At 40.8% G+C, this 16,424-nt stretch overlaps 1 protein-coding gene across 1 annotated transcript in view; it reads left to right on the top strand.

Annotated features, from left to right (window-relative positions):
- The window catches only part of LOC126248894 (mitochondrial-processing peptidase subunit alpha), a 137,032-nt gene that overhangs the window by 19,460 nt on the left and 101,148 nt on the right, over positions 1-16,424 (top strand). The window contains exons 3-4 of the mRNA XM_049950365.1: positions 4,947-5,026; positions 13,001-13,083. Of these exons, the coding sequence (XP_049806322.1) occupies positions 4,947-5,026; positions 13,001-13,083 (163 nt within the window). The remainder of the gene's footprint in view (positions 1-4,946; positions 5,027-13,000; positions 13,084-16,424) is intronic.

Raw genomic sequence — 16,424 nt, 5'->3', positions numbered from 1 at the left:
GGTTTAGGAAAAAATGTAGTTTTAGGCACTGGTCAGGCAAAGCATAAGCCATTTCTGTTAGTGTAGTTACAGGCAGTGGATGGCACAATGATTAAGAGTACAGGGCGGTAATACGAAAGTCGTGGGTTTGAGTACATATGCAGAAACCTCTTTTTTCCAATTTTTTTTTTTACTTCACTTCAAGTAAACCAAAATAATATTCAGTACATTGTCCTTATTAATATTTTCATCAAAGATATGAAAAGGACAGGCAAAGGAAAATTTGGCATTGCAAACACATTTCCAGGAAGTACTTTTATTGCAAATACGCTTCTCGGGTTTGCCGCCGGATCGTATTGTGTAAATCGTACAATATTTCCTCGATGCAACTGCTCGACATCATCAGGTGGTGGCCACCAGCAAAATTGAGGAATTTATTGTGCTCTGTCAAAGACGACCTTGGCCTCAGAAAACGTGGCGTGTACAAAATCCCATGCCAATGTGGAAAATCTTATATCGGACAGACATGCCGAACCGTGCAAGAACGTTGCGTCGAACATCATCGTCATACACGCCTGGGGCAACCTGATAAATCAGCGGTAGCGTAACATTGCCTGGACACGGGACATCGTATGCTTTCCGAACAGACGGAAATTTTATCCCCAGCGTCATCTTTCTGGGACTGTGTTATTAAGGAGGCCATACATATTCGCACGGCGGACAATCTAATCAACAGGGATGCAGGTTTTCAACTGAGCGCCGCCTGGAATCCAGCACTGGCTGCCATTAAATCAAAAACAGGGAAAACAAGAACTTCCGTTTCCTCAAGTGACTCAACGCGTAGCTGAGATTTAGTTCAAACTTTATCCGCAGGAGCGTTAGGCAGCACAGTTATTGCCCAAAGCGCACGCGTGGATGGCCTTTCTGCAGCTTCCAGTAGGGGGCACCAGGAGCGCCGCTTTCTCCAACTATGAACGTCTTCTCGCGCACGCGTATTGCCTGCTCCCGTCATGATAAATTCCGCCGCCGCCGCGCGATTATCATCAGTCGCGCCTTGCAGCAGTGACAGCAGCAGCTACCACCACCTGATGATGTCGAGCAGTTGCATCGAGGAAATATTGTACGATTTACAGAATACGATCCGGCGGCAAACCCGAGAAGCGTATTTGCAACAGATCCGTCGGGAAAGCATGAAAAGTCACAAGTACTTTTATTGTTTTTACAGTTAATGATTTACACATGCTGAGCCAGTAGTCATCATAGAAACAGAGGAAGCATCTTGCACACATTATAAATGTGGCATTTTTACAATTAAGTGATTGTTTTGAAGTTTCTACAGATAAACAAACTTCGTTTACGTTCATAGAAAGTTCTCTCTCATCGCACAGTTTGGCAGCAAACCACTTGTACACATAATTTCACCGAGTATTGGCGAGGGTAGTTGGTGATATACAATGGAATGTACACTCCTGGAAATGGAAAAAAGAACACATTGACACCGGTGTGTCAGACCCACCATACTTGCTCCGGACACTGCGAGAGGGCTGTACAAGCAATGATCACACGCATGGCACAGCGGACACACCAGGAACCGCGGTGTTGGCCGTCGAATGGCGCTAGCTGCGCAGCATTTGTGCACCGCCGCCGTCAGTGTCAGCCAGTTTGCCGTGGCATACGGAGCTCCATCGCAGTCTTTAACACTGGTAGCATGCCGCGACAGCGTGGACGTGAACCGTATGTGCAGTTGACGGACTTTGAGCGAGGGCATATAGTGGGCATGCGGGAAGCCGGGTGGACGTACCGCCGAATTGCTCAACACGTGGGGCGTGAGGTCTCCACAGTACATCGATGTTGTCGCCAGTGGTCGGCGGAAGGTGCACGTGCCCGTCGACCTGGGACCGGACCGCAGCGACGCACGGATGCACGCCAAGACCGTAGGATCCTACGCAGTGCCGTAGGGGACCGCACCGCCACTTCCCAGCAAATTAGGGACACTGTTGCTCCTGGGGTATCGGCGAGGACCATTCGCAACCGTCTCCATGAAGCTGGGCTACGGTCCCGCACACCGTTAGGCCGTCTTCCGCTCATGCCCCAACATCGTGCAGACCGCCTCCAGTGGTGTCGCGACAGGTGTGAATGGAGGGACGAATGGAGACGTGTCGTCGCGACAGGCGTGAATGGAGGGACGAATGGAGACGTGTCATCTTCAGCGGTGAGAGTCGCTTCTGCCTTGGTGCCAATGGTGGTCGTATGCGTGTTTGGCGCCGTGCAGGTGAGCGCCACAATCAGGACTGCATACGACCGAGGCACACAGGGCCAACACCCGGCATCATGGTGTGGGGAGCGATCTCCTACACTGGCCGTACACCACTGGTGATCGTCGAGGGGACACTGAATAGTGCACGGTACATCCAAACCGTCATCGAACCCATCGTTCTACCATTCCTAGACCGGCAAGGGAACTTGCTGTTCCAACAGGACAATGCGCGTCCGCATGTATCCCGTGCCACCCAACGTGCTCTAGAAGGTGTAAGTCAACTACCCTGGCCAGCAAGATCTCCGGATCTGTCCCCCATTGAGCATGTTTGGGACTGGATGAAGCGTCGTCTCACGTGGTCTGCACGTCCAGCACGAACGCTGGTCCAACTGAGGCGCCAGGTGGAAATGGCATGGCAAGCCGTTCCACAGGACTACATCCAGCATCTCTACGATCGTCTCCATGGGAGAATAGCAGCCTGCATTGCTGCGAAAGGTGGATATACACTGTACTAGTGCCGACATTGTGCATGCTCTGTTGCCTGTGTCTATGTGCCTGTGGTTCTGTCAGTGTGATCATGTGATGTATCTGACCCCAGGAATGTGTCAATAAAGTTTCCCCTTCCTGGGACAATGAATTCACGGTGTTCTTATTTCAATTTCCAGGAGTGTATTTTGATACAGTCTTCTCTGACTGTGATTTGTTTTCCATCTCTTGATGGGTGGATTTTACCTGTACTTAATACCTATTGTTCGCATGCAGCTGGCAAAAGCTGCTCGAAGGTCAGAATGAAACTAACAGAATACGAAGTCCTGTATGCATTAGTTACAGTCCATTGAGTCACTGTGGATGCTGTAAGTACAATCCTTTCTTGGAAATTTATTTGCCATCCCAAATTTTCCTATACCTTTCCTTTTCTTGCCTTTTATGAAAATATTAATAAATGCAGTATACTGAGCCTTATTTCTGTTTGTTTGCAGTGTAAGTAATATAAAAACTGGAAATAAAAGAAAACTTTCTGACTAGGGCCTTTACCCAACAACCCTCAAATTACCATTTTGTGCTCTTCCTGTTGCACCGACCGCTGCCTCCCACATACGCTAACATAAACAGCTCGTGTCTTGCCTGCCTTGCATAATTAATGCTATTACTTATAAATGCTTGCCCATCTGGAGCTGCCACTTCTGTCACTTTCACTTCTGGCCAAGTCCTGAATGTACCATAAATTTGGACGAGATCGGTGATGATGAGGTGGTGCTATCCTCTTGTGAGTGCAGGCAGCTGCGACACAGGCAGCAGGCCAGCTTGTTAGGGCATCGGCTCACCAGCCCACTGCACTGTGCACTCTGCTCACAGTATTCGCCACTGCAGCACATTGCCTTTTCTACAGTGCACATTTGTTCTGCTTTCAATGACCAGAAACTTATGGGGAGAAAATACGAGCCTTGACAAAGTGATTCCTACTATTTATCAATGGATTCTTACATTGTGATTACCAGCAAAACTGACATACAAAAATGCAATTCTGTCAGTGTATGCTTGATTTGTGTTACTTGGAAATTAAGAAGTGTCCATTAGAAGAATCTGTCTCAGGTGAAGATATTTTATAATTGTTATTGCTGTCACATACACTCTTCTAAATGTAAAAAATACCCATGTGGAATCTGTAACTGATTAGAGATAAAAATGATAAACTGGTGCTATAATAAAGCATACAAGCTTGAACAGTCACTGAATCCAATGACAACCTGCCCATAGATAGTTAATTGAAATAACAGTAGAGGAGAATAAATACGTGGCTTTACAGAGCAATTGGTTTGGGCAGATAAGTAATCAGCTTGGTTTGCTGGGGAAGCGACGGGCTGGAGAGATGCGTCACTGGACAGAGCGCGCCCCGTATGTCGGGCTCAACTGCAAAGTCCCATGAGCCACCCCTGTTCCTCATTAAGTACAAAGTAATAATTGCATGTAACAGCTATAGGTTGTGTTTCCACAATAGAGCAAATCACAACCACAGGAGGTACTGTAGTTGAGAATTATGTACAATGTTCTGTGAACATCAGGGAAGTAGAGTAATTCTTTTTAATATATCTTAATTATTTTTTGTTTTGAATTTTAATTTTTATAGTTGAATTTTTGATGCTGTGTAAACAGCAGGTAATGTGTTGTTGATTGCTTGTTCCTCACAGTAACGGGGGATGCAGTTTATTTATCTTTTGTCTAAAGTGCTGAAATGATTTTAGTTAAAATGTTGAATAATAAAGAAATTCCATTACAGAAAATCTGATAACTTGCAAGCTGAATAGTGGAGAATATATGTATATAGCAGTCTAGTGTGTGCATTTCATTATTGGCAGTGGATATTGAGACGAATGTTAACCATCTGCAATAGAGTGACTGTATCACTCAATGCCTTCCTCTGTAAAGTTGAAAATTAGAAGGGAACTGTTACTGAATTTTGAGGAATAGATGTGAAAAATACTATTTATCATTACTTTAGGGAGATAATCCCTCATGCATCTCTCCGAGTATCATAATCCTTCCCTGCAACTAGACTCAGTTCTCTCAAGAAAGCAAACATTTCATGATTAATGAACTCATATTTGCATTTATTTTTAGTACAAAATTTATAATTTACAGTCTTTTCTGTACACTACCATGTACAAATATTAAAATTTTCTTTAAATGACATTTCTGTGTTTTCTTACAGTTATCATTGATGCTGGAGCAAAACATGCTGGTAACTACGTTGGAGGAATTACCCACATGCTTGAAAAACTAGCATTCAATGTAAGTAGTAGGTTTTGATGAGCTTAGCCCTAATATTTATTACTGTAATACCCGTCACGAAAGTAAACACATCAATAACATACTGACGACTTGCAGAAATTCAACCACACACAAGTATCGAATTGTGTCAACTGACCAGCCATTTCCAGATGTGGCAACATTGCAAGGTGTAGAGGGCTGTGGTGGAGGGAAGTGAGACACATGACTTCGAGCTGCTTAGCTCCACAACAGTGACTGTAGTCTAAGACAGTGTTCTTTGATGCCCAAGCATAAGGGTTTTACATTATCCGTTACAATATGGAATGTGTAGTTTTTGACATCAGTAACATACATATAAGTACACTTTTCATATTCCAGACTCTGGCCATTTACAGATGTAGAACTGATTACTTCCTTCTAGCCCACAACTCATGTATTAGACAGAAAGACTTATTAAGGAGGAGAAACTGTAAGGTGCTTTTAAAATTAATTCTGTTCTGCAAGAAATTTTGTTCTCCTGCAGCAGATAACTAAAGTGTTCCATTTCTGTAAACGTCAGTTTTCTGTGAGATTGTCACTGAGACCACAACAATGTGTCCTTTACATCCAAACCACTTCTGCGCAAAAGATTTAACTAGAAATTGTTAAGTCAACTGTGAAAATGTACTGGGGGCCTAATCATGCATAAATGAAGTATGAAAACTTTACCATTGAGCTCTGAAAGTTCCTCACACAGAAAACTATTAATTTAATTTTCTGTTAACCTTTTTTCTTTAAGCCAAACTGCTTTTATGATAAATGAAATTTACTGAGATGTATTACCACTCTTTTGTACATGGTCTTTTCAGACTGCTTCGAAAACATTGGCCGAATGTAACTGTCTAGATTTCCCTTTCTCTATAAAAATGGTTTTACAAAATGTGACTGCAGGATTACAGCAGCAGCCTCTGTTCCAGCAGTAGGAGTCCACATCCTTAGGTCCTCAGGAGTGACAGTGTTGTGTGGCAGTGTGGGGTGATTATGGCAACTGGGCAGTGGGTCAGAGACAATTCTACCTGACTCTTTTATTGGGGGAGGAGTGGCTGGGAGGGGAGGGGAGGGGGAGTGGTTGGTATTGTGAAGCCTCAGTCAGGTGTAGTAATTGTCAGCTCATGGGTCCACAAGGTTGTGTGACAGTGCTAAAATGCGTCTGGCAACTATGGATGTGGAAAGTGGTTTCATGTGTCATTGCTTTACTATGACAAGGTTACTATCAAACTTGTACTTTAGTGTGTAAATAGAATAAAATATTATTATATGTATAGAAGATCCAATTATAAGCTCACTGGACAAAACAGTTACCTTCTTAAAAAAGTGCACTGGTTGCTTTGGAGTGTTGTACAAGGTATAGATCTGGTTCTAGACGGTCAAGTGTCCCACCAGTACTGACGTAAGTCATGCCAGTGAAGTGGTGTGTGTATGACAGACAGTGTTATGGAACCAGCACATGGTCAATGTGGAAAGAAGTTATTGTGTCTGGATGTGCGCATGGCCAACCAGTGAATGAAGCTGCCAAAATTGTTTGTGTATCAATCTGGACTATCCAACATGTCTCCAAGGAATGCTATACCACTCACAGCCATGTAACACTGTATGAGGGTAGTTGTGGAAAGAGCCAAACTGACAGGTACCATAGATGACTATAAATCCTGGTCAGTCACAACTTGTTTCAAACCTGACAGGAATTGCTGCTGTCAGTGAATGCAGGTTCAGCTTGATCAGTTTCTGAGCAAACATTGGAAAGCAAACTGTATGCAGTTGACGTTTGGAGTCAGGTATCTTGCAAAAAGCTGTTGTAGGACTAACAACACAGAAATTGTGCAGTAGTGGACTGGAGGCATAAATCAATAAGCTATGATTTTGCATCTTTCCAAATGATACAACATTTCAAATGCACTGACTTTGCCAATGGGCAGTTTAACCCGTAGTGGGTGGAATATGTGGTTCAGGCCAGAGGAAGTTATGTGATATTTTGGGGGTGCTTTTTGTACCATTAATTGGGTCAAGCTTACTATAAAACTGAACTGGTTTGTGTATTGCAGTATTCTTGGTGACTAAGTGTTGCCCTTTCTTCTACATCTTCATTATGAGTATTTTGCAGTGTTCACTGGGCTGCGTGCGTACATTCCTGATATGAGGTTGGCATCCCTGCATCAGACGAGACGTACGAGTTTTTGTGCTCTTGTAAAGATAAGTTATTCAGATTGTAATAACAGTTAGTTTAGTAGAAATTACTCATCAAATAATGTGTTAGTGTGCTTTCTAAACTTACTATTAAAGGTATCACTTTTCTGTATGCATTGTTCCAGAAAGCACGAAGAGATAGTAAGGTCGAATTGTAGTCACATTTTTGTTTACGTTTTGATGCAGTTAACTTGGAGAACCCTGTTTAATTGTTCTATTTTTCTTTCTGGCAATTTAAATGGAGTGTGTGCATATGTTATTAAGTTCTTATTTCCAGAAATTAGCATGAATCTGAAGTTGTTGGATTTAGATACTTTCACACTAGCAATTTCTTTACATACAATTTGCAGAAATTAAAGTTACATTAAAAGTTACACTCTATTGTGATTAAGTTAATCAACTGAAACTGCACTTAAGTGAGTGCTGAGTTCTTGTTGTAAGCAGGAATAATTAACTTTGTACATTATATCAAACACCTGAAGTGCTAGCCTGTAGGTATAATTTTTGTGGCTCATAAATAATAAAAATTGTGTAAAGTGTGTTAAGTGATTTAATTCAATTTTTAAGTGTGTAATCTATGTTGCAATGTGTGATAAGTGTGGATGTCGTCGTAAGATAGTCAAGTAGGGAGTGGTATGTGTAGGCTGTGGGTCAGAATTTCACATGGGTGACTACTGGAGAACTGTATGGGGATCTCAGTGAGGCTCTCCCAATGAACTATAGGCTCTGCAAAGAAGTCGAGAGAATCACTAACTGGGAGGCAAAGTTTGTGACCTTCAGGACGAATTAGAACACGCACAGTTTGAAGTAGATATGTTAAAGGGGGAAGAAGATTGTGGGAACTGGCTAAAGGTAAAAAGCAGTGGGTGAAAGAGAAACTCATCTACATTTGAGCTTACAGTATCGAATAAATTTGACTTGTTACCTGAAGTAGGACGTGAAGCACCTCATTCAGCTGTAGGTCCCAGTAGAGTGCAGCAGATTTGTAGCAAAGAAACTAAGTGTAGGTTGACACCAAAAGAGAGTAGTAACCATGGGAGAAGTGGAGGTCAGATGGTAGGTGACAAATTAGGACCAGGGTACCAAGTCACAAATATTGTGAAGTCAAGAATTAGCCTTAAGCATGTGACAGAGGACATAGGGAATTTCTGCAAATATTTTGCCAAAGAAGAGCAAGTTATTCTAATAGGGGAGCAGGGAACATCCTGGCTAAGGACAGTAATTACAGCAGTAGAGGTGACATGGATGATTCTCTCTCTCTCTCTCTCTCTCTCTCTCTCTCTCACACACACACACACACACACACACACACGAGTTTTGTGTGGAGGCCCTACAGCAACATGACCAGTCCTGGGATAACACTGCATTGGTTAAACTTCTTGCAGAAAATGTACAGGGTGACAGAGGAGGGCACCATCACACAAAGCAAGATCCATGTAATTATTGGTGTTAGACAGGTACCTTTTTTCGGTTAGAATCAGAATTCAGGCACCCTGTTTTGGAAGAAGTCAAATTAACAGATGAGCCCCTTAAAATGCTTAAGAATGCAGTGTAAACAGGTTTACTTGTTTCCTCAAGATATTAGAGGATTGAGTAAAAAACTAAAAGAGCTTCTTGCCTGGGAGGTTTAGAGAGCACTGAAAAGATGATACCCTGAACCTATCTGAGCACCACATAACCACATGTTTAGAGAAGTTATGTATAGACAATTACACTCGAGCAGTGTACTCATGCAGAACTAATATAGGAAAAGGAGAAGTTGTTGCATATATTAACATAAAACACAAGTTCAAAAGTATTGAGACAAGTAGATTTTGGAGTGACCAGCATATAGAAGTGTGTGCATGTGAACTATACTGAAAAATAACTCACTTTTAATTGTAACTGTATATAGATTCACAATGGGAAATTTTCAACTGTTTATGAGGAATCTAGATTCCTTACTATGCTATCGGACAGCAGCAAGCAATTAATAGTCTGTGGTGACTTCAGGATATATTTTCTAAAGGATCCTGATAGGGAAAATGATATGGAAACCTTATGTGGATCCAACAATTTGATCTCAGAAATTAACTCTCCAACATTCTAGCATGAATGGCTAAAGACAGTAGGTGCCTAAGTGATAATGTTTTCGTTTGTGAAGTTCGAAGGAAGAAAATAATTGTTTAGCCAGACTGTTTAACCAGAAACAAATGCTCTCTCTGATCATGGTGCATGGTTAGTGCCTCACAGTCTGGATACTCCTCAGTGGATTTCAGTTAGAATAATTAATGACTCCAGGACAAATATTTTTAAGAATAGTTTGCAAGAAATTACCTGGGATCAAATTTATAATGAAACAAATGCTAACACCAAATGTAATCTATTCCATGAGAAATAAATACCATTATTTGAAAATAGCTTTTCACATAAGCAATTCAGATAGGACACTAACCCTCAAGCGGTTCGCTGTTTTTTTGCAGCATGAGCGGGCACGCGCCGTACTTTGTGCAAAATGTAAAGAATGCTGCCTTCATGTTACCAAGATAAACAAATAGGAGCAAAATCACTGTTTAATGTTAGTTTAATTAACCAATGATAAAATAAACTTTCATTGTATCACTCCGTTGGCGTGCACAATCTTACCCCACAGTAAGGACCCATTCGAAGTGCTATCCCATTGTGGGATTGTGCCACAAGATCATAATCTGAGTCATTTTCTTGCATGGATTCACAATTACTTCTCATTGAGCTTGCTGTTTACTTTATATTATTGATGCTCACTTGGACAGATGACAGCTCAATTTAGCATTGTGTTAGCTAAAGCAGTAATGAAGGAATAGGTACAGGCTCTCACTGTTTCAAAACAACAGTGGAACAGTACAAGACTGTTTTTTGCAGTAGGAAATCTTTATACATAGTTGTGCCAGCTTGAGGGTTAAACAGCCATGTAAAAAACCATGGATCACTAGAGGGATTAGTGCCTTGTGAAAGGACAAGGGAAATGGATCTGATGGCAAGAACAAGTTGTGATTCTGCAGTAGGTGCAAACTACCCAAAATTATTAAGAAAAGTTATTAAAAAATCAAGGAACATGCACATAATGTCAGAAATCAACAACCAGTCATAGAACAGGATAGTGTCACCGTTGGACTGAATGGAAGGTAGCAAATATACTTGTGTTTAATAATCATTTATTAAATATAGTAGAAAGTATAGAGACAAACAGTTAAATAGAAAAATCACAGCACTATGTTAAAAAAGCAACTCGCATAAAATTCAATCGTGTGAGTGTACCATCAACTTCTGATTTTGAAATTAAGAAAAATTATATATTTGTCTCAAAAATGAAAACTCTTTTGATTTTGATGGAGTTTCCAATAGATTTCTAAAGATTTATTCCTGTATAATAAGCCCTGTCTTAACTGCAATATGTAATGCAACACTAACTCAAAGCAATTTTTCTAGAGAGACTCAAATATGCCATTGTCAAAACCCTCTTTAAGAAATGTGATAGGATGATTGTCAATATCTACTGACATATTTCATTGCTGACACAATTTTCCAAAATTTTTGAGAAGGTTGTGTATTCTAGAATAGTATGTCATCTGAGCAACAATAATATCCTCAGCAAGTCACAGTTTGTATTTCAGAAGAGTTGTCTTCTGAGAATACCATTTGCATATTCACTCACAAAATTTTACATGCATTGAATATTAAAATAGTGCTGGATATTATTTTCTGTGACCTATCTAAGGCATTTGAGTGTATGAATCACAGTATGCACCTAGATACATGGAAAATGTCTGGGAGGATTTGGCACAGTGAGTGAAATCAAACACTCAGCATCCTTGCAATTTGGTAGCTATGAGATATCATCAATGAGTGGCTTCAGCTGCATATGGCGTGTTGACGAAACATGAATACTCTTGTCCTTGGCAAGTCTCAAGGCTGGAGGTGGTTTTGTATGGAATTAGCATGATGTCTTGTGGGGTGACAAATTATTTGCCCAGTGTCTGTTAGTTTCAAGTGGCAGCAGTGTGTAGAGTCTGCAAGATGTTTTTGCACTAACACTTCTGATATAAACTTTGACATTCAACCAGCCACACACAAATTATTTTAAATGGGATTGTTTTCTGCTGTAACTGTGATTGATGTAACAGCCACTGTGAGGAACCCTACTGTGTTTCTGGTCTGCACAGTGCAACTTGTTAGCTACATATTGTGGTTAGAAGGGTGAAGAAGTGTGTGGAGAACACTCATAAAGCTCTGACTGAGAAATATGACTGTTGGTTTTAACTATGCTCATCACGCTGTATTGCTACCAGAATTACAGAGTCACTGTACTTAGTTGTAAAACTGACAGGTATCTAGGAAATGTTTGTTTTCTTTTAATTGTTTAAAGGTTCATATGAAAAGCTAATTTGGCATCTGTATCAGAGATGCTGAGGGAATTAGATTAGGAAATGAGACACTTAAAGTAGTAAAGGAGTTTTGCTATTTAGGGAGTAAAATAACTGATGATGGTCGAAGTAGAGAGGATATAAAATGTAGACTGGCAATGGCAAGGAAATCGTTTCTGAAGAAGAAAAATTTGTTAACATCGAGTATAGATTTAAGTGTCAGGAAGTCGTTTCTGAAAGTATTTGTATGGAGTGTAGCCATGTATGGAAGTGAAACATGGACGATAACTAGTTTGGGCAAGAAGAGAATAGAAGCTTTCGAAATGTGGTGCTACAGAAGAATGCTGAAGATAAGGTGGGTAGATCACGTAACTAATGAGGAGGTATTGAATAGGATTGGGGAGAAGAGAAGTTTGTGGCACAACTTGACTAGAAGAAGGGATCAGTTTGTAGGACATGTTTTGAGGCATCAAGGAATCACAAATTTAGCATTGGAGGGCATCGTGGAGGGTAAAAATCGTAGAGGGAGACCAAGAGAAGAATACACTAAGCAGGTTCAGAAGGATGTAGGTTGCAGTAAGTACTGGGAGATGATGAAGCTTGCACAGGATAGAGTGGCATGGAGAGCTGCATCAAACCAGTCTCAGGACTGAAGACCACAACAACAACAACAACAACAACAACAACATCAGAGACATGAAAGTAAGAATGTGCCTCAAGTGCCAAGGCAGTTTGTCCTAAGTTCATTGTATTACCACATGCTGAAGTTCAGCAGCTGCCCCATTTAATTTTCAATTGGAAAGTGTATTTACCATTGAAACAAATCTTATCTAGAATGTTAAAAGCATATGATCTAATAAATTTATTTAAAATTCAAATACTATATTTTTATCATTTGGCTATAGCTGTCCAATCATTCATTGCAACTTCAAATATTAATCTTGAATGAGTCTTCCCTATTGCCTGTTTCTCCCAAGTAAACTTTTGCATCTGGATGTCTCTTCCCCCCTCCCCGATGTGTGTGTGTGTGTGTGTGTGTAAAAAAAAAAAAATCTGTGTGTGAAGTTGTGTTAGCTGAAGATTCCCACAGAACAAAGCAGTTGTAACACTTTAATGATATTGTGTCACTAGTATTGAGACTTGTATTGTGGCTGAAATGTCTTGAAACAGATAATGCAGTATATAAATATGGTTACTTTTGTCTTGTGTGAAATTAGCCCAACCTTACATGATTAGTGTGCAAAGACAGACACACACACACACACACACACACTCACACTCACACACTCACTCTTAACACTGGATTTCCAGCCCTCCCCCAAATAGTGATGTTTTACTTTTTGTAATTTGTGTAGTCTCATATATAACTTTGTTTTTCTTTCCGTTCCAGAGGACACTTGCTTATGACAGCAAAGACAGTATTTTATTGGACTTGGAGAGGTACGGAGGAATATGTGACTGTCAGGCTGACAGGTTAGTTTTTATTAGAAATAACATTACAGTGGTTCATACATTAATTAGCAACTGATGTGGAAATAGTTACCATTTTTGAGAGAGGAAGTCTTATTAGCTTGGTGGAAGCAGTTATTTCGCCTTGCATATGACTATGTTGTCATCAGATTTTGCACTAGTTGTCTGAGTGGTAGTTGTACAAAGGGCAATTAAGGCACAATGTTTTAGTACAGTCCATTGTAGACATTGTCAAGGACAGATACAGGGGCAACTCCATGTTCAAAACTGTTTACTCATTTGGCTTTCCATGTGCCATCATATCCTTAGATTACTTTGCTAGGGTATTGTGGTCAGGATCAGTATGTTATGGGTACAATGACTGCCAGTGGATAGCATGGAATTCAATAACAGTTAAATGGGGTATAATGTAGAACAGAGCTTCACAGCAGATGTGCTCAGTAAGCAGACAGGGAGTGAAAGACTGCAAGCAGCAAGCACTGTACCCCTCCATCATCACAGGGAATAGGTTGGAGACTTGTGTAAATAAGAAAATTGATCCTGAGGCAAATGCCTGAAGAAACCTAGAATGGCTTTATGTTGTCTATCACTTTGCAGATACTTCAAGCTGCATATCAGTGCAAATTGGTACTCGAAGATTTTTTATTTTCCCAGTCAGTTGCGCTACGAATCCTGATCGAGTCCTGATTTGTTTCACCAAGTGGGGTAGCACAGTGGTTAGCACACTGGACTCACATTCACAAGGACGACGGTTGAAACCCGCGTCCAACCATCCTGATTCAGGTTTTCCATGATTTCCTTAAATCGCTTAATGCAAATGCAGGAATGATTCCTGAAAAAAACCATGGCCATCTTCCTTCCCTGATCTGAGCTAGTGCTCCGTCTCGGATGACCTCTTTGTTGACAGGATGTTAAACACTAATCTCCAGTTCTTGGTTTGTTTCCCCAACATGACCGATGCTCCACCTGTAGGCACATAAACTAATAAATTCCTTGACAAATGTACATTTTCTACACTTTCTTTAATGCTGGTAAGAATATCACATCCAGCTTTGTGGTTGTGATATCTACACATTCGTAGAGCCCTAATGAATGTGCAACGAAACCTTCACAGAGAGTTTGCAAGGTGGCTCTGGATGGCATCTATTGTAACCTGTGTGGAACACATGATTGTCACATTTGATAAGGGCACATAGTGAAAATTCTACATGAAGTGTACATAAATGTTCAACTGCAACTACCAAGTATTCTATTATTAAATCACTATCTGTGAAAGGATGCAAAGACTTCACTAAAAATAGTGCAATTTTGTAGCTCATCCAAACAGCACTCACTTGATTTTCCTCACTTTTCTTCCTCCACTTCTGAGAGCTTCCTTTTTTAAGTTTTAAAACCTCTTGTACACTTTCAGATCATTCATATTTTTCGTTTCCGTACTCTCTGGTGTGGTAAGACATGTAGTGCCTCTGTAAATTTAACTTCCTGAAACTATTCGGTGTCTTATAATACACTGAACATTTTGGAAACCCACCTTTTTGTGTGAAACACTAAGATTCCTTGCCCTGCAGATTAAAATGCAAAGAAATTCTTGATGTTACACAGTTATGACTCGATAGTGCTTCTATTAGATGGTGCCGCTGTCAAAACTGATGCTGTCCAATTTCAGAGGTGGCTCTTCTTATGTACTGTCATGATGGCATGATGCACATGCATTTCCCTCACTCCCCACCATACCACAACTGTTGCGCACATGAGCTGAAGCATGAGGAAGCACAAATGCTTGCACTCAAAATAAGCGAGTTACTGAGAGTTACACTCACCAGTTCATTGCTGGACAACAGGTGAGCACTCGCACAGGACCATCAGAAGCCACCATCTCACAGAAGTAATTATCTTTTTCTTGACATCACCCTACTCTGTCTTTGATTGAATCCATTTGGGATCCTGCTGAGAGCGATGGGTAATTTGCAACCTTTTCAGAGCGGTGTACACAAGCCGTGACTGACCATAAAGTGGTCGTGGATCATCATGACTCCCTGCTGCTTCCTGTGAATCCTTGACATGAGAAGCTATTACTATCTTCCAGTCAATTGGAAGATCTACACAAATCTGTGTAGGTTCATCTATTGCAGTTGCCTGGTAGTGTTCAACTAAGTTCAGGAATTTCACTTGCAAATTCAGGAAGAGTGGAGTTCAAATATGTGTCTGACCTTCCCTTTTTCGATTTAGCAGGTGAATACCAGGCTGATTCTCTTTAAAAAGACAAAGCTGATTTCCCGTACACCCTGTTGTATCCTAAAATGTGCTCTGGATCTATTTGAGCTTGTGCTTTGTTTCCAGCAAGCATATTGCTAACGAAATGTTAAATCATAATCTTCCTTCTGTTCTTCTGACAGTATGCAAAGGATAGTACAAAATCTTTTCAGCATAGAATTGTTTGATTCACCTTTTGAAAAGAATTTCTGTTACAGTCAGTGCCATCTTTTCGTTCTCTAAAGCCATCAGACCATTTTTGACTCAACAAAGTTTTCATTTGTGAAAAGAAGATTGGCATATAAGGAAGGCATTCAAGTGATTTGAAGTTTTTGGCTAATTGGCTGGAGTGCTGTGGTGATGAAAGAACTAACTAATTCGATCCCAGATGATTTCAAGCACCTCTAAGACTTGAGACAGAATTTGTTTTGTGTCCTAGTCCCCCCCCCCCCCCCTTTCAGACCTCTCTCCCCATGGTTTTTCAGTTGGCCACCACAATCTTGAGCCCTTGGCTTCTGGAGAAGAAAACGAATGCCACAACCCATTTTTTTGATAGACCAAGATTTTTATTTAATTTTTGGCTATATGGGTGCACTTTGATCATCAGACATCACTTGTTTTGTGAATGATTGTGACATTGATGATAAGAAAGCAAAATGATACCCACCTAGAACAAAGCTTTTGCCTTTAATGTTGTGTTGCAGAATGATGTGGACTGTGAGGACTGACAGGTCCAAAGATTCCTATTTTCAGTGGTGTGCCACCCAAGTCTTTAATGGCTTGTGAACTAGGTTATTCTGAGTAGCTGTTAAGCTCATTGAACTCACCAAATATAATTGGCTGATGCAGGCACTCTTTTATGATCTCTAAAGACATTCATCCAAAGCCCTGATCCACTGTCAGTCCTTGGGAAAAATTGTATAGCAAAACTGTTCACAAAACTTCTTAGTTCCACACCAGTATCCCTTGCAGATAACTGGCCAAGAGCTATGGAAAATCATAAGAAGCTTGACCTGTAGTTGACTATGAATGGATAGGACCAAACATGTGCGTAGAGAATGGGGTGTGATTTTTTCGATGTGGTGCCTCAC

This window comes from Schistocerca nitens, chromosome 3, assembly GCF_023898315.1.
Source record: "Schistocerca nitens isolate TAMUIC-IGC-003100 chromosome 3, iqSchNite1.1, whole genome shotgun sequence".
NCBI lineage: Eukaryota > Metazoa > Arthropoda > Insecta > Orthoptera > Acrididae > Schistocerca > Schistocerca nitens.
Note: the sequence above shows the minus strand (reverse complement) of the source record. Positions and strands in the feature narration are given on the sequence as shown.